At 43.1% G+C, this 27,968-nt stretch overlaps 1 protein-coding gene across 1 annotated transcript; it reads left to right on the forward strand.

Moving 5' to 3' along the window:
• Positions 1-26,977, forward strand: AMER3 (APC membrane recruitment protein 3). The gene is made up of 2 exons (XM_065748323.1): positions 1-2,951; positions 26,960-26,977. Exon 1 carries the CDS (start codon positions 1-3, stop codon positions 2,932-2,934), a length of 2,934 nt encoding a protein of 977 aa, XP_065604395.1. The 3' UTR covers positions 2,935-2,951; positions 26,960-26,977.
• Positions 26,978-27,968: the final 991 nt, after the last annotated feature.

Consider the following 27,968-nt stretch of genomic DNA (forward strand, 5'->3'; position numbering starts at 1 on the left):
ATGGAGCTCAAGAGAGGAAAGACCTTCATAAAATCCAGTGTGCAACACGAGAAAGTGCCACCAGCAAATACTGCTCCTGCAAACAGAGACGACGCGGGCAAGGACAAAAGGGTGGCTCTGGAGGGAAATCAAAGCATAGCTCAAGTCCAGCTGGCGTGTTTGGCTACACACAAGAGCTACAGATTTTCCAGCAGAGCAGCAAGGAGTGGGGCTGGTGACAACAGCCTGGAAAAGCCAACAGGGACCTCCTACAAACTCGTGAGGAAGAGTAAAACCCACGACTGTGTTAGTGAGGCTGACAGAAGTGAGCAGTGCAGCCCCAGCAGCAGGGCTTGTGAGGAAGGGTTTTCTGCAAAGGGCAAGGGGCGACTTGTCAATAGTGTCAGCTTTTCGGGGATGTCCAGTTCCACCAGTAAGAAAGAGTGTGTGGTCAACTCCAGCCCGTCTGCCTGCAGCAGCCATATGATTGATTACAGGAACTTTGTGCCACAGGTGCCTTTTGTACCTGCTGTTGCAAAAACTATTCCCAGGAAGAGGATATCCCTCAAGAGATCAAAGAAAGGGCTCAGAGATATCTTTCATATTAAAAAAAGCAAACCAGAGAGCCTTACATTCCTGGTTGAGCAGGACAAGAATCTGTCCTCTCCAGGATGCAAGAATGAGGTGCCTGGGCATCTTGCAAAGTCCCTTTTCAGAAATGGAGAAACATTTGCTGCCGACTGCTTGTCCCAAGACTGCTCTGACAGTGAGCTGCAGTCCGACTCTTCCTATGACTGCTGCAATGCTTTGTGTGAAGATGTCGCATCGCTGAAGAGCTTTGATTCCCTCACTGGCTGCGGTGAAATCTTTGCTGATGAGAGCTCTGCTCACCTGGAGCTGGAGAGCAGCAAAGAAGTCCTGGTGAGACGGAGCAAGCACAAGGAGAGCCCTGTCATGGGCTCCTTTCAGGGGGGAGTGGAGCAGCTGGCCTCCCCTGGCCAGAATGAGGCCGTTGAATTTGCAAAGTTTTGGGACAACATTAACAAATCAGTGAGGTTGCATCAGAGCATACTGTTTGATAAGAAGGTACTGAAGATACCCGGTTCTGACAGGGGAAAAGCTGGAGGCCAGGCTGCCACAAGCCCCCAGACTCCCCCTGATAAAGATGAGGACAATTCCAAAGAGAGTTCCTTAGAAACTGAAACGCCAAAAAGTGACAACCAGGAATCGATATCCACAAGTGATGAAGGATACTACGATTCATTCTCTCCTGGACAAGATGATGAAGTGAAGGAAGCTCAGACCCCTGAGGTCCCAGGCAGATTTCCAAGAGATAGCTACAGTGGAGATGCCCTTTATGAGCTCTTCTATGACCCAAAAGAAGTAAAAATAAACCCGGCTGTGGATGACGACTTGTGTACATCTGAAAGCATTTCAGAACAAGCCATTGAAATCCCCTTGTCCATCTACAGCTTTCATGTTGGAGCTGAGGAAAACATGGCTTCCCAGCCAGCTGTAGACATTATCAGCCAGGGATTTTTTCACAGCACGTGGAAAGGCAAAGAATGCTTGCTAAAGCTCTGTGATACTGAGCTCTCACTAACCATGGGGATAATAAACTGGCTGCGAAAACACGCGGGGCTTGTGTCCTCCTCAGACTCTCTGCAGAGTCCCAAATCACAGCCAGAAAAATGTAATGACTCACTGATCACTTCCAGTCCAGAGCAGAAAGTTAGCACAGAGACTCAACAGGAGAAAAAGAGCAAGGAAGAATCTAATACATCTAACCGAAGTGTGTTTTTGGATGAAGGCAAGGCTGCAACTCAGGCCTCTTCAGTGAATGTTGCTGAAAGAGACTCTTGCACTGACACAGCTAATCTGGCCTCCCAAAGAAGGGGAGGCAGCCACCACCAGAACTCACCTACAATGCCTGGGGCTATGAAAACCACTGGAGCATCAAACTGCGTCTCACAGTCATGGGTTAATGGGGATGACATGCAGCCTTCTTCAACTGAGGATGAGAAGGTGACAGTGTCAGAAGCATGCCAGACATTTGGAGGTGAAAGCCCTCTGACAGAAGGTTTGAGCAAACACAGTGGCTCACAGAGCTCTGAAAACCCTCTGCTAAACGACAATCATGACATAGAGTCTTGTTATTCCTACAAGACTGCTGCGACCTCACCCCTGGATCCCCTGGAGACGGAGAACTGCAGTGAAACTGTGCCCCACTCCCTGTCCCTCTGTGATGAGCTGCTGCAGCCTCTTGAGCTTGGACACTTCCAGGGCTACATCAGCCCCACACCACAGGAGAGCAGTGCTGGCATAGTGCAGCTCTTGGAACACTGCATGACACAAGTGGCATCATTAAAAATCAGCTACGACAACAAGCACCTGGAAGACAACTTTATTGGGAATGACATGAACGGTATTATCTGCAAGATGTCTCAGTACAAAAACAAGCTATTGCTGCAAAATGAATGCAACTGCACTGGCCAAAAGCCAGAACATTGCAGTATTTCCTGCACAAATCAATATAATTATGAAACGGGTTTCCAAGCCAGCAGTCTGTATCGTTTGAACCAAAACAGGGAACAAATTCGCTTTGAAGATCAGAAAAGCAGAGCAAAAATCCTAGATGAAGTCCCTAGAGGCAAGATCAATTTCGAATATGCCCAGCTAAATAACAAAGCCCTCTCCTACTTAAAAGACTTCACGTTTGAGCTCAGTGCGGGCGATCCAGCTCCCACAGCTCTCAGCAGGCCCACGTTCCTACCTCTCCCTGGGGCACCCAGTGCCTCGCCAGCTGCACACAGCCTGCCCATCGTCCCGCAGCCCTGGGGGGCTGAGAAGCACAGCCCAGGGCCCTGGGGCTGCAAGGCAGGAGGGGCTGCCCTGTGCCCCAGCCCAGAGGCAGCATCCACAGACAGCGCTGTCTCAAGGAGCAGCCACCTGTAGCACGTCATGCTGAGAAGGTGAGTGCTCATGGGGGTCTGGCAGGAGAGTGTGCAGGTTGTAGCTGTCCCTGCTAGCACTGGGGTACCTATGGCTGCGTGGTCTGATGTGTGCTTGGGGTTCTCACAGCTTTCCAGTTTCACTGCTCTTAGCTTTCAGTTAAGTCAGGCAGGTAAGCGTGTTCAGAATGTAAATAGCACTGTTCTCAAACCAGGGACCATGCAGGGCAGCATCACCATCACTGAGCTGTATGAGTCCCACGCAAAGGCTGGAGCCCGACCTTCTGCCTGATGCAGCAGCCCTTACACAGGTTGAAACAGTGAAATCTTTTCCTTCTCCTGGATTGTTGTGTTTGAAATGAAAACCGGGATGTTGCCTGGCCACAGAGTGCAGAAAGCACTCAATCTGAGCCCTCACCACCAAGCCACAAAATGCTCTTCCTACCTAATGGCAGCTTAAAAACTGGGCCCTGTTTCCCCTCCATGTGCAGACTGGGCATCAGACAGCTCCCTGCTGCAGCCTTTCCTGCTGGGTGCAGCCAGGCATGGGCCGTGCCATGTCACAGAGATCCAGGCACTGTGATTGCTCCCTGACATCTCCAAAGGCTTCTCAAGCAGCAGAAAACAAGCACAGGTTTCTCTCTCTGCATGAACCCAAAGCAGCCTTGCAATTTCAAACCTAGGGAGGCTCAGCCATGCACTTTGCTATATTCATCTTCCTGAAAGTGCTCTTCACCACTCAGATCTCCCAAGATATGGGAGGAGGGCTTTAGGGGTCTCTGTGAATGACTGCGAGGAGAGGTCTCAAGGATGCTTGCTTGCTGTTACAAATTTCTTACAGAAAATGAACTCACACAATAACTAAAATGGCATTTAACACTGTCAAAAGAAATTGCTGTAATGCCAGATAGAAAAACTGCCATGTGTCCAAGTTTTCCAGCCCAATGTCTTCTTGCCTGCCTCCATTACCAGATGGCTTATGGGTCTGATGGAAATCTTGTTTATTTTGGAAGGTGACTCAGGGTCTTTGCCTTACCCATGGGAATGGTGGTGTACAAAAGGCAGCATGCAAACACACTGTCAACTCTGAATCCATGGAGACAGGCTTCATCAAGAAGCACTCCTACTCTGGATGTGACTGTGCAAACCCCAGGAGCTTACGCATGAAGAGTGCTCTGAGGTTCAGTGTTTTGCAGAGCCAGAGCCAGCACCCTGCTTTGGTCCTCAGAGCAAATGGGGCATAAGCAGCTCCAGAACATCTCCTGCTCCTCCCATGGACTCTCATGGTGGAGAAGGTCATCTTTCTTGTCATTTATCACAGGTAGAGGAAAGGCTCATGTCAAAAGCCATTCAAATTTCTGGGTATTGTCACTCAATCTTCACATGTCTTTGCACCCACAGGGGCAAAAACACTCACTCTCTCTGCTCAGGGTTTCCCTGAGCTATACCTGGTCCCCTGGGCTGCTCCACTTGAGTGAACAACAGTACGAGAAGCATCAGTCTGAGCTCTTCTTCTGTTTCTCCTTTTTTAAACACCGATTTGCAAATGGTTTATGTTTGATCTGACCAGGAATTTGAACTCTGACGGTAAATAGCATCGTTATACAGGGACACAGAAGGGTTAAGTAGACACAGGAAATTACCAGTAAAAAGTTTAATGAATGGCAGAAATATCATTCTTCAATATAGGAAGGCCAGGACATGGGAAGTGAATGCGGTTCATTCCTGAATATGGGTAGAATTCCTGAATTTGCACAGTCATTGGCCATGGAAACCAAGTTGCAGAAGTCTGTGCTTTTCTGCTTTTCCAGTAGGAAACTCTTCAGCCTCAACAAGGGAGCCCTGTCCTAAAGCAGTGTGCTGGGGTCTCTTTTCCTGATGGTGAAAATCTTGAACTGGCAGAGCAGGCAGACAAGCCTGCTGCCCCAGCAACTGGGCACAAGCAGGCAGAGCTCCCAGCACACACCAGCCTTTCAGACCACAGAGCTATTTCTGCCACACAGGGTGGGGTGAAATGCAACTTCTGTAAGCTGGTGGAAATGGCAGAGCAGCAAAAAGGATGAGTGCTCCCATCACTATGTGTTCTCATTCCACTCAGATGCTGAGCAGCCCCGTGATGCACCGGTTGGTGCTTTCAGATGTGTTTCAGTGATAGCACTAAATGGAGTGTATTGGAATAACCTCACCAACAAAAGGGCTCCTTACAGCCCATACAATTTTTGTTATCCTTTTTAATTGTCCCACCTTCAATTTTATCCCCTTTGTCTAAAATAAGGCTGTATTTCTGCCCAGCAGATGTTTTCTAACTGCAAAGCATAAGAAAGGCAGAGACTGCAGAATTCAGGCTCAGTGAAAAGACAGTGCAGAACTGTGCCTCATCTGTAGACAGGCGATTGTCTGATAAATGACAGTATCATTTCTCAAAATGTCCACAGAGATTTCTCAATTGGTGAAAAAATGAATGCAAAATCCCTCAGAAATACATACAGTAACATACCCGAAGCCTGGAGTAGCACATCTGTACATTCACATTCATCCTTCATGGCATAGAAGAGAGGTCCTCTCCCAAGTCTGACAGAATGAAATGTAAAAACAATAAAATGCAGAGACAGCCAGCACATGAGCTGTGTTAGCAGTGCCTCTGGCTCCGAAACATACACCTTTCTAATGTGGTCTGCCTGGACCATCTTGCAGTGAGGCAGCTGTTAAAATCTCATCTGACAGTCCACCAGCCACGCACACACACACAGAAGGACATGCACATGCACTCCCATTCAGACAAATGCATTGCAAAGTGACAATGTACTGTTTGTCACACACGGTCCCACATAACCGAGGAGCAGGGAGGCAGAGTGGACAGGCCATTGCCTGTGCTGGTACATTTGAGTGTTAGCCACCATGTGCCCAGACACTTGGGCTAAATGCTAAACTGAACAGTTTTCTCTCTCATTAAACACTGTTGATGCTGGACTTGGCTCTGTCTCATTATCCTGTCTTCGTAGGTCTTCCTCATCAGTTCTTACTCTACACAAAATCTGAATTCTATCAGGATAAAACAATATTCTTGCCAGCTTATATGGTACAGAAGGGTTTTTCAGCTGAGTTATCAGCACAGATGATCTCTTTAACAGCAGATGCACTGTAATGTTGTTAAATGGGTTTCATTTTAAAACTGAAGAGATTGATTTGCTGCTTTACTCGCTATTGCAGCAGGATGGTTTCTATGGATGCAGTCTTATAGGGACTCTATTTTTCCCCTGTTGACAACAGTACAGAAAGCTAAATTCTCATCTTCTTTGCATTAGCATAAATACGAAGCCAGGGGAATGATTCCCAGATTTGACACTGAGCAGAATTTGGCTCCCAGTCCCCTTCAGCTTCATGTTTGAGATCTTGATGATGACAGAGTAGAAAGAAAAGGAGAGCATTTCTGTGGGCAGCACATGGGTGAAGGATGGGACAAAGGAAGCGAACACTGCCAGCTTTTCTGTGTGAGAAATGGGGAGACAAAAAGGCAGAACACAGATTAACTCCTTGTTTGAGGTGTGACACAACTGCAAAAATGTGAGTCAGGTTTTGGGTACTGAAGCTTTTGACCTTATAGTATCTGCTTGAAGTTCTGCCAAATATTGTCCCATTTGTTTTAAAGAAAGGATTAATCAAATCGTGTCATTTTGAAGAAAATTTGCTCCCCTTCCATTTTGCTGCAATGCACAGGAAGATGTAAGGGTAGGAAAAAGAGCAAAATACTGTCTGACACAGCGAAAGGCTCTGCTGCTGTAGGGTAGTGCAAAGGAAAAGTAGCACAGGGAGCTGCACAGTGAGCCACGCTTCTCTGATGACAAGCTTTTAAGTAGCCAAAATGAGCACCGTTTCCCATCAGTGGAAGGCTGTTCTGGTTTGAGCATTCTCCTCAGTTCTTCAAGGAATTCTGGGCTGTGTGCATCTGTGGCACTTTCCTTACAGCATTAGAATCAGAGGCACTGCATCTGTTACAGCATTTGGAGGTGAGAAAGTAGTTCCCACTTCTTGGACAGCAACACAGCTCTTCACAGGAGCGAAGAAGTGCTGTATGTTAGATTCTTCCTGCTGAGTACACCATTAAATCTAACCCTCTCCTAGCTCTGTGGGAAGCCCACTGAAGTAGAGCTTAAAAGATCCCATGGCACTTAGCAGTAGTGGCAGCCAGTGTTGGCAGTTGCACAAATGACACCACGAGATTGCAGTCAGCAAGTTTTCCTCTTCCTTCAAGGTGACTCCATCATCCAAGGGGAAAAAATGAGCATGTGGGTCAAGGTACAGAGATTACTGGAGAAGAAAAGGAAAGGTACTCTTTGTCCTTATTTCTGACTGGATGATGCTCACTTCACAAACAGCACAAGGCATGAGAACGCAGATTTTATTGGTCCTCAACCTCTCGAGCAATCATAACTAACAGTGCTATCTTCCTCTCCAACTTTACTTGTTTCCCCTTCACGAGAAATTTCCTCACAAGCTGCCCCACATAGTGAACTCTTTCCCACCACATGCAGTACACCCCTGCTGCTCACTCCTGGTGAGCTCCACCTGCTGCAAAACCCCTTTCCAACACGTCCTCAAGATCATTATTCCTCCCCAACAATTCTCTACACCTCCAGGCACACAAAATCCACTCAAGTGGACAAAGTTTTCTCCCAGGAAAATAAGGTCTCTCCATCGCCACCTCAGTGTCTGAGCCCAATTGGGGTGGAGAGCAATGTCACAGAGGGAGCAAAGCCATGATTTAGAGCTGGGCCTTTGCTCCAACAGGGCTGCAATAGCCAGGGCTCCTCTCTCCTCTTTGTTTTGTCCTGCAAGGGAGATGTGCTGAGCCTACAGAAATCCCAGTCTGCAGCAAGTTGTAAATCATTCTGCACAAAACAAAAGTCGAGTGTTCAGCATGCTGTCAAAACATGCAGCCTTGTACAGCACCCCTATTGCTATGCCTGCAAAAGCTCTGCTAAGACAGTAACTGATGGTGACAGGGAGGGAAGCATCACAACCTAAGATTAGGTATGATTAAGGCTTTTTATCCCCTTGTTAGATTTTTCCATTTCATAGATGAGAGAGGGGAAAACCACAGTGGCTTTGGAGCTGTGATACTGTTGTGGTTTAACCCAGCGTGTGGCTCAGCACCACACAGTCATTCACTCACTCCTCCCTTCCCAGTGGGATGGGGGAGAGAATCAGGAAAACTGAGATAAATCTATTTGCTATGAAAAAGAAAAGGATAAGGATAATAGTTATGACTGTATATATATATATATATATATGAATGTGTGTAACAAGTGATGCACAAGCAAGTGCTCACCACCCCCCAAACAATGCCCAGCTTGCCCCAGAGCAGTTGCAGAGTGCAAGATGAACTCTCACCCCCTTCAAAACTCCTTCTGCATGATGCCATACAGTACAGAATATCCCTTTGGCCAGCTCAAGTCAGCTGTCCTAATTCTGCTCCCTCCCAGCTCCTTGGGCCTTTTGCTGTGAACACCTTGGCTCTGTACAGCACTGCTTAGCAGCAGCTGTAAACATCAGTGTGTCATCAACATTGTTTTTCTCCTAGAACCAAAACAGCATCATACCAGGCACTCTGAAGAAAATAGTTCCTTCCCATCAAAACTAAGGCAGGTACAAAACCCTGGAGATGCTTGCAGAGGAATCAGCTGACACCAGATTGCCTCTGACTTTAGTAAGAACAGAGGTGGAGCCTTCTGAATAGAAGGACACACGCTGGACAAGACCCTGCATCACACATTTTCTCAGCTTCAGTTTCTTTAGGGAGATTGTGCCTCCTGTTTCCATCTGCACATTTAAGAAATATTCAGTTAAGTGTTCTCCTTCATTAACCCTGGTGCAGTTGTGTTTCTGAAACAAGGTTGTATTCTGTACAGACAGCCAAGGGTGCCTGTCAGCAGCATGAGAACCACTGAGGAAAGGGAAGCAGCTCTCCCACATGCCTGCTTTAAACAGAGGATGCTCCAGTTTGTGGCTTAGACAAAATCAAGCTCAATCTCCCTTCCTCTTTCATTCTGTCTTCCCTCAAACATTCAGGCGAGTTGGGTTTTCTTCTTAAAAAAGCACTAAATAGACTGTTGCTATAGCAACCAACTCCCTCAGACCTGGTTATAATTACGATGGTGATCTAACCACCTACAGAATACATTTTGCAAAAAAAACCACCCCCAAAACAAACAAGTTTACTCCTTCCTGAGGAACCCTCAAACATTCAGGCGAGTTGGGTTTTCTTCTTAAAAAAGCACTAAATAGACTGTTGCTATAGCAACCAACTCCCTCAGACCTGGTTATAATTACGATGGTGATCTAACCACCTACAGAATACATTTTGCAAAAAAAACCACCCCCAAAACAAACAAGTTTACTCCTTCCTGAGGAACCACTGAACATTTTCAGAGTCAGTTTAGTTTGGTTAGGTTAGTTTGCAGGAGTGGTTATGTATTTGGAAGTAGCTTGCTAAGTAACTCAGCGAAAAGAAGGCAGGAAGCAGCAGGTTTGCAATTAAAGAATTTTTTTTTCTTTTTTGATTGCTTTCTTAAAGCTTCAGTTAGTAACAAGACAGTGCTTGAACCATCTCGGCCCTCATCAGAGCTCTTCAACTATAATCTGTAAAAATTTGGAACATCTAATGAATCACACTTACAAATGTAAAAATGTCCTTAGCTTTTTTTCACAGTTCAAAAGCTATTTGACTTAAAAACACATAAAAAAAGCCATATAAAAAAAATCTGTTAGAGAAACATACGTTGGATTTCCTTCAGTGTTTATTAAAAAGAATAGAGTATGATTGAGTGCTGTCCTTCAAACACAAATTAAGCATGGATGAGACTCATTTAAAAATGACAGTTATTTCAGACTGGGAGCTGTAAGATGAGAATGACAGAAACATGAGGGGTTTATGTTAAGAATTTTTATAGAGATATACAGAAGTGCAGACGTTTAAAAAGGAAGAAAACATAAAAACGAATTTAATATCATGATTAGCAACCCTTCAGAAATACAGTGGGGAATGAAGGGGCAGCATTTACATTCAAGAGTTGGTTCCACATTCCAACTTAATCTAGGCTAAAATGTATTCACAGAGAGACCTCAGCACTGGATTTTAGGTCTGTGATTTTGAAGTTCAGGAGGAACTATAGGAATGTATGTGCCCCGTTACACTCCTTTGCTCTTCCTTCCCCCTCCAGAAGTTCTAGGCAAATCTCTGTGAAGCACTGGTAAAGCATCCTCAATGAAATGAGCCCATTTTGATAACTCCATCAAATGAGAGGTATTCTAACATTCTTAATAGCATTTTATGTAGCCTAATGTCCTTAGGAGAAATTTGGATAGTACTTCTTTGGTAGGACTGAAGTCTATAAACACGGTAGAAATTCAGGTAAGGCTGGATTAGGGACAGCTCTAATCAAGTAATAACAAGGAGAAGGGCTCTGAAGGCCAACCCCACTGCCTTACACCACACTACTTTAGAACCCACATTCTATTTTATCTATTGCTCCCTTGACTACTGAAGCTTATACTTTCTCATAATAAAAGGTAAAGACAGTGCTCCCAACAGTGTATATTGAAATTGTAATGCCCATGAACCACAGTAATTCAATCAAATAGCCATCAAATTATACGGGAGCGTAAAATGCTTGAGTAACTTAGAGCTTCTCAAGTAAAACTAGTTTATATTGCAGCATGTCTCAAACTTACATAAATAAAGGGCCTTGTAGCCACTGAATATTAAAAAGAAAAATCCATTGATGAAGTAACCTCTTAAAAGAAGTTCTAAAACCAGACAACTTTAATTTATCTCAATAAAATTTATTCTGAATGTTGACTGTCCATTCATAACTTCTATTTTCCTATTTTTTGTTCATTTAATAGGAAAAATGGATGTTTATTTTCTCAGCTGTTTTACCAGTGATGCTGTAATATGTTAGGGACTGGCAGTAACCCCAGAACACCAAGTTGAAGCGTTCTCTTCTGAGCCCTCCAAAAAGTCTACATATCATAAATTGAAAAGGGAAATTCCATTTTTCTGGTTACCTTCTTCCTTCTAGAATAGTTCTAGTCTTTATCAGCCACTATTATGTGCCCCAAAACCTTTCCCATTCCTGATCTTCCTGTTGATGCCTTAATTGCTTCTTAGGAAAGCTGTATTTCTGTGGTGCCAGGTCCTGTAGTTCATTTCCAGCCTAACAACCAGTAAACTGACAGGAAACTACTCCTAAGCCCCACAGGATTTTCCACAGAAATCAGTGTCACCTCTCCTCATCACATATGTGCTCAGTAGGACAGTATTCTCCCATAAGCTGAACTGTTAATATGTCAGGAGCTATGTTATCTTCCTTTATTAGCTAAAGACATAACAAAAAAGGTTATAATTGCATTGGATAGTAACAATTACTGACTCAATCCTGACTAGCAGAGGGACTTCAGCCCTTTTTGCTTCTCTTAGGGTAGGCAGGTGATTGTACTTCCAAGCTGCCTGGTCTGTGAGACCATGCTGGCAAAACAAATAAATAAATGATTTCTCAAATTCTTTAACTAATATTAAACCTTACATTATACCAAAAGGAATGGAAAACAAAGCATTTCAAATGGACATACCAGGCTGCATGTGGACAATAGTAAGGATTTTTCACATAGCAAACATTCACATCTTTACGCTGAAACTCATCAGTAAACAATAAATCATGACATGCATTCTGGTAACATATTTTAACCTTTAGAGACAATTTCTTGAGAGGCACAACTAATTTCCTGGAGGAACATCCTACAAAGCTGCTTACTTCACCCAGAAAAGACCTATAATAACAACAGATGACCATGACAGAACAGATGGGTTTCTCTTCACCTGTACTGAGAGCCAGACAAGCCAGGAACTGGCTTACAAAGTCACCTGAAAACCAGTGCCACGGGGCTAGGGCAGGGTTAATGCTGTGAACCAGATGGCCTTTTCTGGCAACCGAGGAAGCAAGCAGTACAGTTCCAAAATTGAAGTGGTGTCCAGACCACTTCCACTGGTTTCTGTGTTCCTGTGAAGCACAGATTCCTTCCTCTCTATTCTTTGGATGTTTTAATGGGCTGGGAAGACTTGGATAGTGGAATAATAGAGATAATATGGGCTTTCAGGAGGGATCTGCAGTGGGATCAAAGTTTTTTGTTTGGCCTGATGTGCTGTAGGAGCTCAGAAACTCAGACAAAGCTACATTCTGGGAGAGCACACCAGGCACGACACTCTTCCACACACTGCCATCGTGAAGCACCGTGGCAAGCCGTGTAGTGGTTCATGGAGCAGGAGTTCATGCAGCAGTTCAGGATCACGGAGCATTAATGGCAGTCACACATCTGCTAGTCACCTCCAACTTCATGGAGAGATTTACCCAAAATCAGTTCCCTACAGTGCACAGGTCACGTACCATCCTTCCACACCCCTTTTCACAACCTCCTTCGCAGCCCGGCCATCGCATAATTTCTTCATACAAGCACGTCTGTGACAGAAGGGGCACTGTGTCCCAAGAGCTGTAGAGCTCAAATCAGCTGAACTGCTTAGTCTTTAGGTCTGCTTCTATCAATAAATGCACTGTTAGCCACTGATTTCTGATGGATCGCTACACGTATTGAAAGAATGAATACTTCATGCAGATTCCAATTAGCTTGGAAATGTTTTCTGGTTCTTTGCCTCGAAGGACTCAGACAACAGTACCATTGTTAGCAATGAATTGCTGCCTCTTAATGTCGAGTTACAAGAATTACTGGCTTAATAAATTACCACTGACCTTCTCTTATTAGTTTATTTTTAATCACGAAGCTTTTGAAAAATGCTATGGAAAGGTATTTTAAACTGGGAGAGCATTTAGAACAGACGAGTTTGCTTACAACCCCGTGGCACCAAACTGTTCATTGTTCAGAGAGCAGACAGGATTCCTAACCAAGTCCCAGGCTGGCTTTCCCACTGGTCTGCAAACAAACAAACAAAGCAACAACAAAACATCCCAGTGAGAACAGTCTTTTTATAGGAAAACTGCTCTGTGGCAATTATGTACCCTGAGCATTCTCCTCTAGGATGCAGAGATTTACTTATTTCAAACCTTCTGACCCAACCTCTTCAGAGTCCCACACTGTTGCCCTGCTTCTGCTGTCTCTCTCACCTTTCTTAGCATGGATTCTTCAGGAGAGGAAGAGATGCAGACCTGAAGATAACATTACAAGAAACAGCATTAACTTCATGTCTAGCCTCAAGAAAGAGACTGCAGAGAGAGCAGTTCCTTATCCACCTTCCTTTTTGTCTTTCTTCATATGTTGTTTGAACACAAAGCTGCAAGACTTCCAGGAGGGGTCTTACAGATCTCCTTTCTGCCCAAAGCAGGGAGAATAACCCCCCTTAAGGTGACTTGTGGGCATGTGATGTTGATTCAGTAGTCATTTAATGCCATCAGCCCAGGAAATATGTAAAAAAGTATTTTCATCTAATAAGGCAATCAGGTACAGAATAAAAATCAATAAACTTCATCTAACAACACATTATCTCTCATCAAATCACCCACTTAGCACTGGAGTTAAAAGAAGGCATGGCAGTTTGAAGTGAGCACAACAGAACTATGAATAATAGACCAGAACAGAACTTTCCACGGTGGAAAACACATCCCATCATAAAGGGAGCCTTCTCTAGCAGACAGAAAGACAATCTGCATGTCAGTTCAGGGTCTGATTATGATCAAGGTGATGGAAATGTCGAAAACCTTCCTTTACTATGCTTTTAGACAGGAGATTCCTGACATTTTATAGCAAAAAGCTTTTAGTTTCCTAGACATAAGTCTATGATAGCATAACTTTTCAACAAAGCATAATCAATTGCATTTTTTCTTCCCTAAAATGTTATAGATTGCCGCATCATATATTTCTTCACATTTTTCATTTCTTTCTTCACTTTCCCACCAGTTCACTTCCCAAACTGGGAAGATGAACACCTTCCCAAATTTTTAAACCTACCTTCCACTAGCTGGTGAAATCAGACGTTTTCCAACTGCAGTTGCAAATGGATGAGAGGCTCTTCAGGTGCCTCATCTGCTGGACAGTGGTGCTACATCTGTCTCTTTGAGAAAACTCACTTTCATTTTCCTGTGACTATTTCTCTTCAGTCAGGTTTCCACAGTAGATGTAACTACTGTCAATGGGCTAAACTCACTTCCAATGAAAAAAGCCCATCCAAAGTAAAGGAAGAACATCCACCAACCACAGCTGACTAGCAATGGAGCTGATTTTGCCTTTATTAAGGGCTGAAGACTTTATTTCAAACATGATTAGATGGGAAGGGATCATTGGCAGGAATTACTTCCTTCAGTTTTGTACACTAACACCAAATAACTTTGGAAGTTGCAACTCTGAACTCTCCATTAACTTATAACTTAGTGCAATTTCATTATCATATTTCCATGTGCATAAATACCTAAGAATACAAAGTGCTATGAACGATAGCCTTCACTGTTTTCTGGAAATCTGGGCCTTTTATGCCCAGGAAGATAATAAAAAATGCTTAAAAATCTGTGTGCTTTTACCAAAATTCCAAATCTGGAAAGACTCTGCTCAGCCAAATTGTGGTTTCATTGAGGTTCACTTCAATGGTTGTTATGGACAAATAAATAAACCAAACACTTGTGTTTCTCATCCTTTGGTGTTTGGTGGTAGTAAGATATCTAAGCTAAAGGCAAGTAATACTCATGCCATTGGACGTAACAAACAGATATATATTCCATGATCTATTTAATCTCATTTTGAACCAGTACGTACTTTTTGGCCTCTATGACATTTTGTGATATTGAATTCTACTTTACATCAACTGCCTGATCAATGTCTGGGATCAATGTCTGCCCTGTGTTCTATGACATAACAAATTGTTCTCATTTCACCATTTGTGTATCATTTATAGATTGTTTTCACATTCTCAACAGTAACCTTTCCAGTGTAGTGCACAAACATATCTACAACAGGAATATTAACAATTTTCCTTGTTAAGGCTATACAATTACTTTAACATTTCTCATGAGGTGATGAAAGCACAGCATTATGGGATGTTTTAATGAAATGGATGGTCATTTGACATCATTTTTTCTTCATTTGCTGCTCTCCAAATTTTTATTAGAACTTTTTGCTTCAAAATAGAGAAGAAAAATCCTGCCTACTTTGTCCTGCTAATCTTCTGAGAGAATTTCTTTAGGGGATGAAAATGAGAACTTGAAAACATAAAAGATCGTTCCTTTATGATTCCTAAATAGCTACTTTTCATCTTTTAAATAAAACAGGATGTCCATATAGTCCGTAGATAATGATTTTAGAATGTAATGACCTTTTAATTGATTCATTTGCAAGAGTACAAATGCTTACCAAACACAAATGCTAACTGTGTTTGTCATCTGCTTTTATCCCTTCCCCAGTGCTTCCTTCCTGAGGAGGAGCAAAAAGAATGATGTATTCAGCTGGAATTACTGTGGTAGAGAACCCTTAGAGTTAATATCCCAGACAGTCCAACCCATTCTATACTCTCATGATTTAAAGGACATGCAAGTTTACTACAGACTGCGTCCTAATTTTTGGACAGTGGTGGGGAGGGCCAACTAAACAGTCTGTGCAGTGGTTATGGGAGGAAAGCAGGTCAGCAACTCAATGTTCTTTGAAGAAGTGGTGGATGAGCAGTTGTAATGGAGACCAAGAAAATGGTAGATCAGACTCTTAGGTGTGATTAAAGACTCTAAATCCTGGATCCTCACTCCAAAAACTGCCTTCCTGAAAATGGAAAACCTTCCCAAGGGCTGAGATAAACATTCATGCAACAGTGTTATCAGAGAACTGCAACATTTCTGAATCACACATTGATGCTGGCTCATCTCCAGTTGGCAGACGACCTCGATAGGATCTGAAACAAGAAAGCCCTAGAGCAGCCTGCACTCGTGACTGAAACGGAAGAAAAGATGGCACAGAATTCTTCTCTCCTCCATTCAGTGCAGTGCTGTGTACAGCTCATGTGCTACTGAAGGATACTTAGATGCATTTGTGCTTCTACCTGTGCATTTACCTCTAGGTTGAAGCTACTTTCAGAGTAGCTCAGCAGCACAAGTACCAGGTCTGATTGCTGTCACTGCCTAAGCAGACCTGCCTGAATGCAATGGCTGTGGCTCATGCTACCAGCATCCTGTTAATAACCTGGTTGTAACTGTTAACAGAAAGACCTGTAGGTCTTCACGTAGGAGTAGTGTGCTTAATATTGAGTCTAAGAAAAATACAAACAGTGCCCGGAAAGAAGTATGTTAAAACACTCCAGGGTTTGCAGAATATTTAATATAATGTGGAGATTTTCACCTAGCAGAAAACCCAGGGGTGGCTTTGCTTAGTACTCTGCAGGAGCCTGCAGCAGACACTCGTTTTCCTTCAGCAGATCTCCCTCGTGTCACAGCATAAAATCTGCTTTGTAGTTCACCACACTTGTGACCTGTTGTACCCCGTCACTGGCAATGCCAGCTATTCACCTTGGCAGGAGCCCAGATGTTATGAAGCTCAAAGGAAATAATTTGGGCATTTGTCCTTTGCCTACCCTGAAGTGTTTAGCAGGATCTGTCCTGGACTGACTCACTGTCTCGCCTTCCTGTTTTTTTTAAGAGTCTGCTATTAAGTTAAACTCATACAGCCATACAGTCAGTTCCTAAATAACAAAGCTGCAGTGCTTAAATAACTTAGCTCAGTGCAGACATACTGTTGTCTGTACCTCACAGACATTGCTAAGCATAGCCCAGGAGGACTTCCTTCTCCCCTGCTTCTTGCTACACACATAACTGACAGCAACATTCATCACATTCCCAGCACTGGCCATCAAAAAAACCAAGAAAGTAGCTTACAAAATTAAAACACACTCCCTCAGTAGATGTCACTCTGCATTCAAATCTCCAGCTACCTGCATGACATGTACTGGACCCAAAAGGAAGTTCTGAAAATATATTCTTAAGATACACAATTAAATTCTCAGAATAACTTCTCAGTTTTATCAGGACAGCAGCTTGCTGTTTTAGCTCATCAGAGGTGACTGAGTTTCTTTAACAAAGACAAGCACGCTCTGGTGCTGTGCCTTGTCTTTAAGGAAGAAACATAAAATGTCAGTGCCAAATTCGGACTCGGTATGTGTATTTCACCTGTACGTGTCCTGTTGGATGGAAATACTGGACTATAAAGCAGAGAGATTCTAATTACATTAGTCTAGAAATGAAAGAACTGTTGGAATCCCCTGACACTGCACTAAGTGTGTGCAATAAGGAGGGCTTTAAGCAGGTCAGCTCATCAAAAATGGAATATGGAGACTTTCAGCACTAAGTAGGTCAGTGGTACATGTTTCTATTCTACCCTTGGAGAGTCACTTTGCAGGCTACTCACACTGAACTCAGAGTAGCTCCTTGCTCCCCTCACCAGATTTCAGCAAAACAACATTTATCAAATCTTGACAGCCCTGTTGAGAACTTGTAAACTGAACATGCACGGGGATTGACTCGGGATAGTTAGAAGGCTGTGTTTAGAAGTGCACTGAAGTTGTTTACCCTGTATCAGCTGAAGGTGTCTAAGAAAACAAGCCTGTGTGGCTGCTAATAGGTACCATTCTGCCTCAAACAAAACCAGATTTGCCATATTGAATAGAAAGCCTCCCAAAAGCAGATATTCTAAACTGTCTAAAACCCATGGAGATCTTTCAAGTGATGTGAGCGGATTCTAAATCAATATGTGACTAAAATATAGCATTTTAAGACACTTATCTGAGGCCACGCTCATAGCTGTATGTATTATATATGTATTATTCTTAGTTCTTTTACTAATATGAACAGAAGAAAGGAAACTCTTCTGGAAGTGTCACCTTTCTCAGTGCTTGCAACAAAAGAATTTGAATAATTTCAATTTCAAGAAACCTGCTCTTCCTTTCTCTTTTCAAAGTTGTTCCAAAATGGATATAAATAGAAAGCTGCCCAGGCAGCCTAACAGACATCGCTGAGTCTGTGCTGCAGAAAGTTTGAAGCTGATAGAAAAGGAGCTGTCCAGTTTGAAGTCAACAACACGCAGCCCCGAGGGAGAGCAGCACAAGTGGAAATGTTGAAGCAATTGTGTACTGACCGTTCAGGGCAGGCACGATAAGGCCAACAGTAAGAATGCTGCTGATTAACAGGAATCTGCAACAGGACTCTTGCTGGGTACATTAATAACCAGACAGGAGATCTAATAGCCCCAGGCAGTGTAGAAAGCCAAATGGACTATTAATTCCTGCAAACACTTACATAGGGGTTATTTTACTGCAGTCACGCTGAATAGGAAAAGCAAAACTGAACAAACTCAATACATCCATAGTGCTATGCAGATGGTGTCATCTCAGTGTTGCATACAGCACATAGAAATAGTGAGCTATTCAAAACCAGAACAGCTGTAAGGAACAGATACACAGGGATCAATCTGCCTGGTAACTCTAACTGCTCAATGTGATTTTATATTTAGGTTAGCATGTGCACCCACTAACAAAGAACACATCAGTTTCTCTATTGATAAACTTCACTGACAGCATCAGTTACAGGCAAGGAAATCAAAACTATCTTCGTAGTTTCAAAATTATAGGAAATGTTCCCCAATATGTCTTTTAAAACAAAACATTCATTGGAAAATAGATCCAAAGTGAATAAATATGTTAGAAATGAATTTCTAAAGTGTAATATGTTTGCCATCCCAGGTCACTTTTCATATATTCTCTTCACACTTGGTAAATGAACGAGTCATTTATGTGAGTAATGAAAATAATCTTATTGTGCAGCTTTTAATCTATTATTCAGTAGCTAAAAGGAAAGTAAAACCACCCTTTCTATCAATAATTCAGGTCCACCACAGTTTCAGTGTTACTGCAGCCATTCAGCTGTCCCTCCTTACCAAGGGCTCATATATTTTTAATGCTTAGGGTGCTTGTTAGAAGGTCAAATGTGTGAATTATGATTAGAGACAGTTACCAGGTGTGGGAAGGTCATCTAGAGGCAGTATTACTGATGCCAATGGAACAAATTAGCCTGCAGGATTGGAAAGGGAAAAGCACATGGTAGGATCCCCAGTGGCTAAAGACACAAAGTCCTGAGAAGCCTCACTGAGCTGCCCCAGCTTCCCTGACAGCCCTGCTGGTAACAAATGAGGAAGTCTGCAGTCCCAGTGAAGCGCTGAACATGGTGACAAGAGCAGTGCTTCCCTCACAACCACATTCTTACTGGACTGGATGTTACTGTCATCTGAACAGCTATCAGAAGACCTCAAACCTGGACTGCCTGGCCTAAATTTTGGCATTTAAGCAGCTTTCTTGGTCTCTTCAGCTGTATGATTTGTAGGGCATATCTAGACTACTGCTCTTTAAACACCATAAAAGTTTTTAAAGCCCCAGAGTTGCAGATGAACTCCTCAGTCTATTTGTTCTGTAACACAGAAATCAGATAGCTTCAGCAAAACAAGAAATTTCATCAGCTGATAAGCCCCTCTGAGGGCGTAGTTTTCTCTGATAATACAGTTATCTTCTGTAGAAAATATGAGTATGTCCTAAAATCTCTTCATGAGAGCTACACAGGCTCAGAGCTCATCATCTCCTTCTGAAGGTGGCACAGAAAACTCCTGAGATATCGATGAGCTTTCAGACCCCTGCCACAAAAGCAGTGCATGTGACCCTGTTAATGTCTTTGCAAGCCTTGCCATTCAGTGAGGGTTCTGATATGCAAGATTGAACCTTTCCCATGGGTTCCTGGAAGAAAACGTTCCTCTGTCAATACAAGAAGCTGCCCCAAGCAGTCTCATTCTTCTGCTAAAGGTTCTACAACTTAGCTTCAGTTCTGAGTTGGAAATGGTTCCATTTTGTTTTCTCATCTTTGAAAGCTATGTGACCCAATACTTTTTAGATAGAAGTAGTGGTGGATTTGCCCTATTTCATCATCTCTCAAATAGAACCACTAACATCATATGTAACACCTGTGATTTCTCTCTATCTCAATTTTTTCCTTCCTTCCTTCCTTCCTCCCTTCCTCCCTTCCTTCCTTCCTTCCTTCCTCCCTTCCTCCCTTCCTCCCTTCCTCCCTTCCTCCCTCCCTCCCTCCCTTCCTCCCTTCCTCCCTTCCTCCCTTCCTCCCTCCCTTCCTCCCTTCCTCCCTTCCTCCCTTCCTCCCTTCCTCCCTTCCTCCCTTCCTCCCTTCCTTCCTTTCGAATTAAATTCATTTGCTCCTGAGAACAAAAGCATTCACTTTATTTAAATCTGAAATTGTTCCATGTTGGTTTATCTGTGTGTCACATCACTGCTTCATGAAATGTATTAAATGCCCATTATCATATAGATCTAATAGCAGGTCTCTTTACTACCAAGGAAGTATCACAACAATTGGCCTTATTAAAACACATCAAGGTTAGTCGACCATAGACAATATTCAGTAAAGAGACAATTTCAATTTTAGTTTTTTAAAATCAGAGAGTGATGATCGTGTCAACATTCCTGTTGCCACTGTGCCTATATATTCCAAACTCCAATGTCTGATTTTCTTTCCACTTACCTTTCTTCTCCCCTTGTGCTAAGGAGAAAACAAAGATCAGTTTAGAGGTTTATGTCCCAAAGAGACAGAAATTGACTCTAGAAAGGATAATAGCTCAAGGAGGGAAGGTTTAGATTGGATGTAAGGGAGGATGTTCTTCACGGAGAGAGTGGTGAGGTGCTGGCACACAGGCTGCTCAGATAGGCTGTGGATGCTCTGTCCTTGGAGGTGTTCAAGACCAGGTTGGACAGGGCCCTGGGCAACCTGGTCTAGTACCAGATCGGGAGGTTAGTGGCCGTGCCTGTGGCAAGGGGTTGGAATGTGATGACCCTTAGGGTCCCTTCCAAATCAAGCCATCCTACAACTCTATGATTACATGAATAGAAAGCAAATACCCACAGATGGTTACTGAAAGTTGTGCAAGTATTTGGAAACAACAAGACACTACCAGTTTGCCCATCAGAAACTGAAGTGCCAGCTAGTATTCTTACTTTCAGGGTGGACTTCCAAACAGAGCAAGCTGCATAGAGCATAATATTAAATTACTCATTTCATTGGAACTGTAACAAGGAGCAAATGAAGAGTAGTACTGCTGATTAATCATAAATGGGAATCAATATCTAGCTTAGTCTACCTGGATATAGGAGACAACTGACAATGTAGAGACTGGCCATCAGAAGACTTGGAAGGGAGGTTTACCACAAAATGCTCTTGTTACAGTGTAAAAGAGGTCAGGGAACACATGCAAAACAACTGATATTTGGGCTAAAATAATCAGAGAGAAAAATACCAGCTTTCTGACAGCATTCTGAGTGGATATAATAGACAATATTGTGCTTACCAAAGCCAGGGGAATGGACAATTTCGATATTTGGAAGTAAAATGAGCAGAACATGAATTAGAGTGTAAGTCATGTGAATAAAATGATTTTATGCACAAAGCAGACCAGATGCAGACACAATCTGGATGTGAAAACATTGAGAGAATTTTAAGGCAGAGCACTGTGGAGTCCGGAAAACTACTGGGCTGTGCCCAGCAAAATAGAAGGAGCTGGCTTAGGGAAAATGACTGCAAACATGCTCATACCAATCTGATACCTGCTAAAGTGATTATTAGGGTCGTCTTTGCTGACCCCAACTTTAGCAGGTCAACAAACATATCACAAATGTGCCGCACAAGGATGACGCAGGATTCACTGCAGTCCAAGCCAGCAGACACAGCTAGCGAGTCCTTTGCAGCTGATGAGCCAGATGCAATTGTGACACTGCTAACTGCCTGTAAATTACATCTTTTTGACAAACTGAAGAATTTGAGAGGCCTTACTGCCTTCATTACCATTTCAATCAACTTCAGCAAAATGCAGCATTGACAAGATTTGAATAAGTATCCAGTATAAATAATCTGAAAGGCTTGTGATAGCTAGAAGTGATTATTTACAGACTACTTAATTACAGGCCTCCTATTTGGCAAAGATTTTGCACATGTGAACTTGTCTCAGTGCGTTAGATATAGGTCTGTGCTGGCAGCTCTTTTGCAGAGATAAGAATTAAGGTTGAGGAAGGCAGAATGGAGGCTGAAATTGATTTTCAGTCTGTCTGTGACCTTGACTCAGAGGATGAACGTGAGCTGTGAAGCAGACAATGAGGATGGGAACAAGCTGCAAACAGCAAAACAGCAAACTTCATTTGGAACCAGAGATTACAGATACAAATTCTGACAGCCCAGTCCTGCCCATGTAATCACATGCACTGAGTATGCGATGATATTGTAACTCACAGGGACAGCTAGGTACCTACAAAAGCACAACAAAGCTCAGACACTATTCCTCCCAGGAAAAACATGTTGGAACAATGTTGTTCAAGTCAGTTGGCATTAAAAATGGGCCAGGATGGAGTGGGGGAAGACTCTATCCAATTTGTCAGTTATGTTATTACACTGTGATAATCCTGTTTGCTTACATGCTCATGAAATCATAGAACCATAGAATCATAGGGGTTGGAAGGGACCTCAAGAGATCATCGAGTCCAACCCCCTGCCAAAGCAGTTCCCTACACCAGGTCACACAGGTAGGTGTCCAGGTGGGTCTTGAATATCTCCAGAGAAGGAGACTCCACGCCCCCCTGTGCAGCCTGTGCCAGTGCTCCGTCACCCTCACCGTAAAGAAGTTCTTGTGCACATTCGTGCAGAACCTCCTGTGCTGCAGTTTCTGGCCAAAATACTAATTCACCTCTGGCCTGTAAGTTTTTAGGATGTGTCTGCAGAAAGAAAAGATTCAAAGAAGGAATAGAGACGTGAAGGTAGAGAAACCTACTGCATGGTGATACTACATGTGATACAGTTATGGAAGGCTGGGAACATTTGCAATTTGTCATTGGATTATGGGGACAAATATAAACAGATCTGATCCCCAGCAGTACAAACACGGACCCCGTTATGACTGCATGACTGTGATTCTCTGGCAAAGAGGAAGTTCAAGAGGCTTTGTCTTTTTTCTTTCTGTGCCTTTTCTATTGTGCAGCATGAGGAAAGGAAGAGCTAGCAGCTTAGACTGGGACAGCGCTTTGTCAGCACAGGTATTCTGTCATACAGCATGCAGGATATTGTGCTGCCACAGCGTTCTCTGGCAGATGTAGCTTATAACAGCAGAAAATGTTTTCACAGTACAGCTTCTTGATTCCCCACGTGGGAGATTGTCTTTCTTACACAGGGACCTTCTGGCAACATCACTGTCAGGTCACATCCCAGTGTGCTGATCTGTGCCCAGCTGGGTTATGGAAAATTCAGTAGTTACCCATAACTCATGGGTCACCATCATAGCTGCAGACTCTCCATCTGGATGGTCAGTCTTCAGCAGGACTGCAATCCAACCCAGTACCACCAGTGTTATGGGAAGTTTACTACAAAACGTGCTTCCAAACAGCAATCATAGTACTTACTTTTGGTAGCAGGCAGCAGCGTGCTCAAGTTGCTCTTCAGAAATGACACATGCCCCGAGAAACTCAGCTGGCTGGGAAATGAACATCCATTCTGCAAAATAGTTTGATATTTTAAAAACGGGCCAACTAGTGACTATGGTATTTTAAAACTGTATTTTTTCATGGGAGTTTCTGAATAACTCCATGGCAGACGGCTGGAATAAATTATGTTTTGTGCCTTGTGCTGCCAATTTATTGTTTATTTCAATTTATTGTTTGTTTATTTATTCTGCCAATTTATTGTTTATTGTTTATTTATTTATTATTTATTTCAAGCCATTTATTGTCCATCTGCAAGTCATTCCAAGAAAAAATTCCTAGCTAATTTCCAGTCTACTTAACCAGCTAGAACAATCAGCTCTGCGTGATAATGTTGAAGCAGAGCAATTAAATAACCTCAGCATCAAGGTTACAGCAATCTAAACGGTCAGGCTAGATGAAGAATGCTTCAGGGCATCCCTCAATTTCCCTTTCCAATCCCAACTTCCTTGATTTAGAATGCAACCCCCTGCTTCCCTTCAGCTACGATCAGCGGGCTTTTCTCCAAGCTTGTAGAGCACACATTAGCTCAGTCTTCCTTCACATACCTGGTTAACTCTTCACTCATCCAATCACTCTGAGTTCCGAGGTTCAGAACACTGACATATCTTTGTCCCAGATGAGAGAAGGAGAAACCTTATATCGCTCCAGTACAAGACTCATTCTACGCCCTTAAAGGGATCTGTGGCCCTCCATTCTAACTTGCCCCTGAGCTTAATAGCTCCCAAGACACTCTTTTCTCTAGCAGAGACTACTTCAAATGTTTTTAAGCAGATTCCCTCAGGCAGATGAGCAACTGATCTTGCAAAACATCCCTTCTGGCCTTAAAGGGCCAGTATTCCACTGCAGCAAAGAAATGATTAGACTGTGTCATGTTCCTTAGGTAACCTCTGGAAAAACTAGATGATGCAAAAAGTGAAACAATTGAAGAAACGCCAAGCATGTACAGCAAGGCTTAGAAATTCCAGCAATAAGCAAAACAGAAACAAGATAAATCTTCAAATGTGGTTGTAAAGGGAAGGACTGAGATTTGGGGCATCATTGAGAGTAACTCAGAGTATCTTTGAATGTGCAGGGATAGCTGAGATAAGATGAAAACTGCAACATGAATAGCATCTCTCGCATTCCTCTCGTTCATCGGACTGTAGTCCTGCTCTGCTGTGCCACCTTGTGCTCGCCAGCAGGTAATACACTGCTCCACGGAGGGCAGTCATCCTGCTTAAACTGAGTCAGCATCGCTGCAAAAGCCAGTCTATCCCATTTGACTCAGCTAGAAAAAGGGACATGCATGTATGTCCCATGTACATATGCTGTACTCTCAGAATCCTTTCTGCATTCTCGTGAAGGTCAACAGATGTTGTCAGATTTTGTCAGTGATCACAGGCAAAGAATTGATTTCATAGCAGTTCAGATCATCAGGAACAAAACCTGCGTGGTGGACATCTCTCACACTTTGCATGACCCCCTGGCCTTGCCTGCTGGGCTTCTGAGAAGCACGTCCCATCAGCACACACACATCATGAATTCCCCTATCCCATTAACAGCTCTGATAGTGACTTGCAGTATTTTGAAGAAACACATCACAGCCCTGAGTCTTACTCACCTCTCTGTTTCACCTGAGCAACAGGGCTCTGGTGTGATTTTTCAGAGCAGATGATGCTTTAGAGAATTTCATACTCCACTACTTTATGAGTTGATAGAAAAATACCTTCCTGAAGGCAGGACACACACTGGGAGCTTAGCAGAGTACTTGGAAAGAAATCACAGCGATTCCAGCAGATGAGAATGCCTTTACACTTAGCAGCTTTTCAGATCATTTTTTCCGGACACATGCCAAAGCTCCTTGGTTTTTTTTGGGTTTTTTTGTGGGAAAGGCAAAATTCCAGTCATGTGAGGATTTTCAGGTGCCAAAACTCTCATTCTTGGCAGGCATTCTGACCGACTGGGGTGTGGAAAAGAAACAGTGCTTGTTAGCAAAAATCTGAGGAGTGACAGAACTTGGGAGGCTACCCCCAGCTGGTCTGGCTTTATCACCCTGGGCATATGAAGCCCAACTTCTTAAACATATCTATTGTGTAAAAATCCTGCAACGAGGCCCCCCTGCCTGAGGCCTCTATAGGACAGACATGCAGAGATTGTGCTGTGGGGTCTGGGAGCAAGCAGCTGCTTGGTGTCAGAGTTCTACCCGTGGAAAACCCGCTGTCAGGTCAAGGATTGCCAAATAGTGCTGTAATATAATATATGCTTGGTATTCTCAGAGGAGTAGGTCTCTGTCTGGCTTAGTGTCCTGAAGCAGGCAGGACCATGGCTTCTCCTGGGCACTGGGCAGTGCTGTCACACCAGGAACCAGTTATGCTGTTGCCTAAGAGAGCTGGCACACGGGATTTTAAACATGAGGTTCTGAGGCAATTACAAAAAGAATGAGACTACTCTTACCACAGACAATTCCTGATGGACCTGCCTTAGGTACTCCTAAGAACTAACAGATCAGTGGTGATGGTTGCCTCTGGTACACCGAACCTTAACAGCTCTTTAGTTGTAATTCAGACTACAGCTACTGTGGCCTCCTCAGATCCCTCATGCTACATCCAACCCTGGGCTTCTTTCAGTTCGTGCCTTTACACCCATGAAGGAAATCACCGAGCAGCCCTTGTGAGGGGCTCTGCTGAACACATTAATGGTTCTGGAGAAGAACAGGTATACTCTCTCCACATCTATTTGCTCTGTTTCTACACCTCTGCTGTCAAAGCCAGCAGTAGAGACACAGATGTGACAGGAGGGGAACAGGACACTGCTCGCAGCATCACACACAGCTCTGTTAGGATATTTTCAATGCATATTACAGCAGTAGATAACTTGATGCCAATAAAATATTTACCTATGTCCAGGAACAGGTAGGTTTTGGTACTAAATGCATCTGTTTTATGTGGCTGAAGTGCTGTTTACTTTGAATCAACGAAGGAGCACTCTAGTGGTAGCCAGAGTCAAATCCCATTTTCATTTGTTTTCCCCTGTTTATTCTTTCAAGGGTGTGTTGTTAAAAAGAGATAATAATTGGCCTCTCAGTATCTAGAGGGGAGCTATGGGAAAGAAGGGGACAGACTCTTCAGCAGAGTGTGGTGACAGAACAAGAGGAAATGGCTTCAGGTTTAAATGAGGGAGATTTAGGTTGGATATAAGGAAAAAATCTTCTACAGTGAGGGTGGTGAGGCACTGGTACAGGTTGCTCAGAGATGTAGTGGATGCCCCATCCCTGGAGACTTTCATGACCAGGCTGGATCAGGCTCTGGGCATCCTGCTCCAGCTGTTGTGTCCCTGCTCATTGCAGGGAGTTGGACTGCATGGGGCTCTTCCCTTCCTGCTCTAAGAATCCTACGATTCCATGACAAATATGCAAACCCTTAGTATGTTTTTGCTTGTATTGCAGGTGAACACTGAAGAACCCACTTGTAGATACGGATGCAGCCCACCTCTACATATTATTCTGCATGAAAATATAACCATGATGTTCTATCGATGTCGTACTCTCCAGGACTTTTCTCTAGAAATCCCACCAGAGGTGTCACAGCAGCCAGTGACGCCAGCCTGCCTAAACAGTTAGGACTTCCTGACAGCTTCATGCCCCTGAAACCATGTTTGCAGATGGGTATTAACTAATAGTCATCTTGGAACAAAAAAAAAAATAGTAGGATTTTGGAAGAAGTCATGCCATGATGAGAAGGTTTAAGAAAAACAAGTTATTCCTGTCATATTTTGCCACATGACAACTGAAAATGTTGGTATATTTTAATACACAGATATATGCAGAATGATCATTCACTTGAGAAGTCATTTTGAGGAGGTATAATTTTTTTTAATTGCCATGTTTTTCACAGATTTTACAGAAATCCTTTGTATATTTTATGGCAACTATTTAATCACCTTAAAGCAACAGAGTTCTAGACAGCAGTCTACATTACTGTGGCAAGATTTACTTCTTGGGGAAAGATATTCTGAAAATACCCAAATAAAAATATCAGGAAATATAATATAGTATGCCCTGTATTGTCCAAACACATGCATTTATCACGTAGCAGAAATGGTGAACATATTAAAAACTGGCAAATAAAAAGAGAACTTATTTGACTTTGTTTTAAAGGAGAGAATACACTCTTTATGTCTCAGAAAACAGCTGCCTTCTTCATCCAAATTATAAACCAGTCTGGAAGTACTAGGTAAGATACATTATTAGCAGGATTTTCTTTTTTCTTTTTCTTTTTTTTTTTTTTTTGTAAAGATGTGCTTGGAGTCAGTTTAACATACTCCAAGTCTAATCTGATCTTGACTGCCTTATCCTCTAACATAAGTTAGATTAACTAAAAAAAAAAAGGGTTCTTTAGATGGAAGAGATGGCCAAGTGGTCCCATCTGCCCTCTTCCACAGCACAAGAATTTGTC

Source organism: Cyrtonyx montezumae, unplaced genomic scaffold, assembly GCF_038088225.1.
Source record: "Cyrtonyx montezumae isolate F1298 unplaced genomic scaffold, pur_monq_1.0 scaffold_5, whole genome shotgun sequence".
Lineage (NCBI taxonomy): Eukaryota > Metazoa > Chordata > Aves > Galliformes > Odontophoridae > Cyrtonyx > Cyrtonyx montezumae.

Bases quoted from the DNA above. Each gene is read 5' to 3' on its own strand.
- AMER3 (XM_065748323.1), top strand. From the start codon at position 1: ATGGAGCTCAAGAGAGGAAAGACCTTCATAAAATCCAGTGTGCAACAC.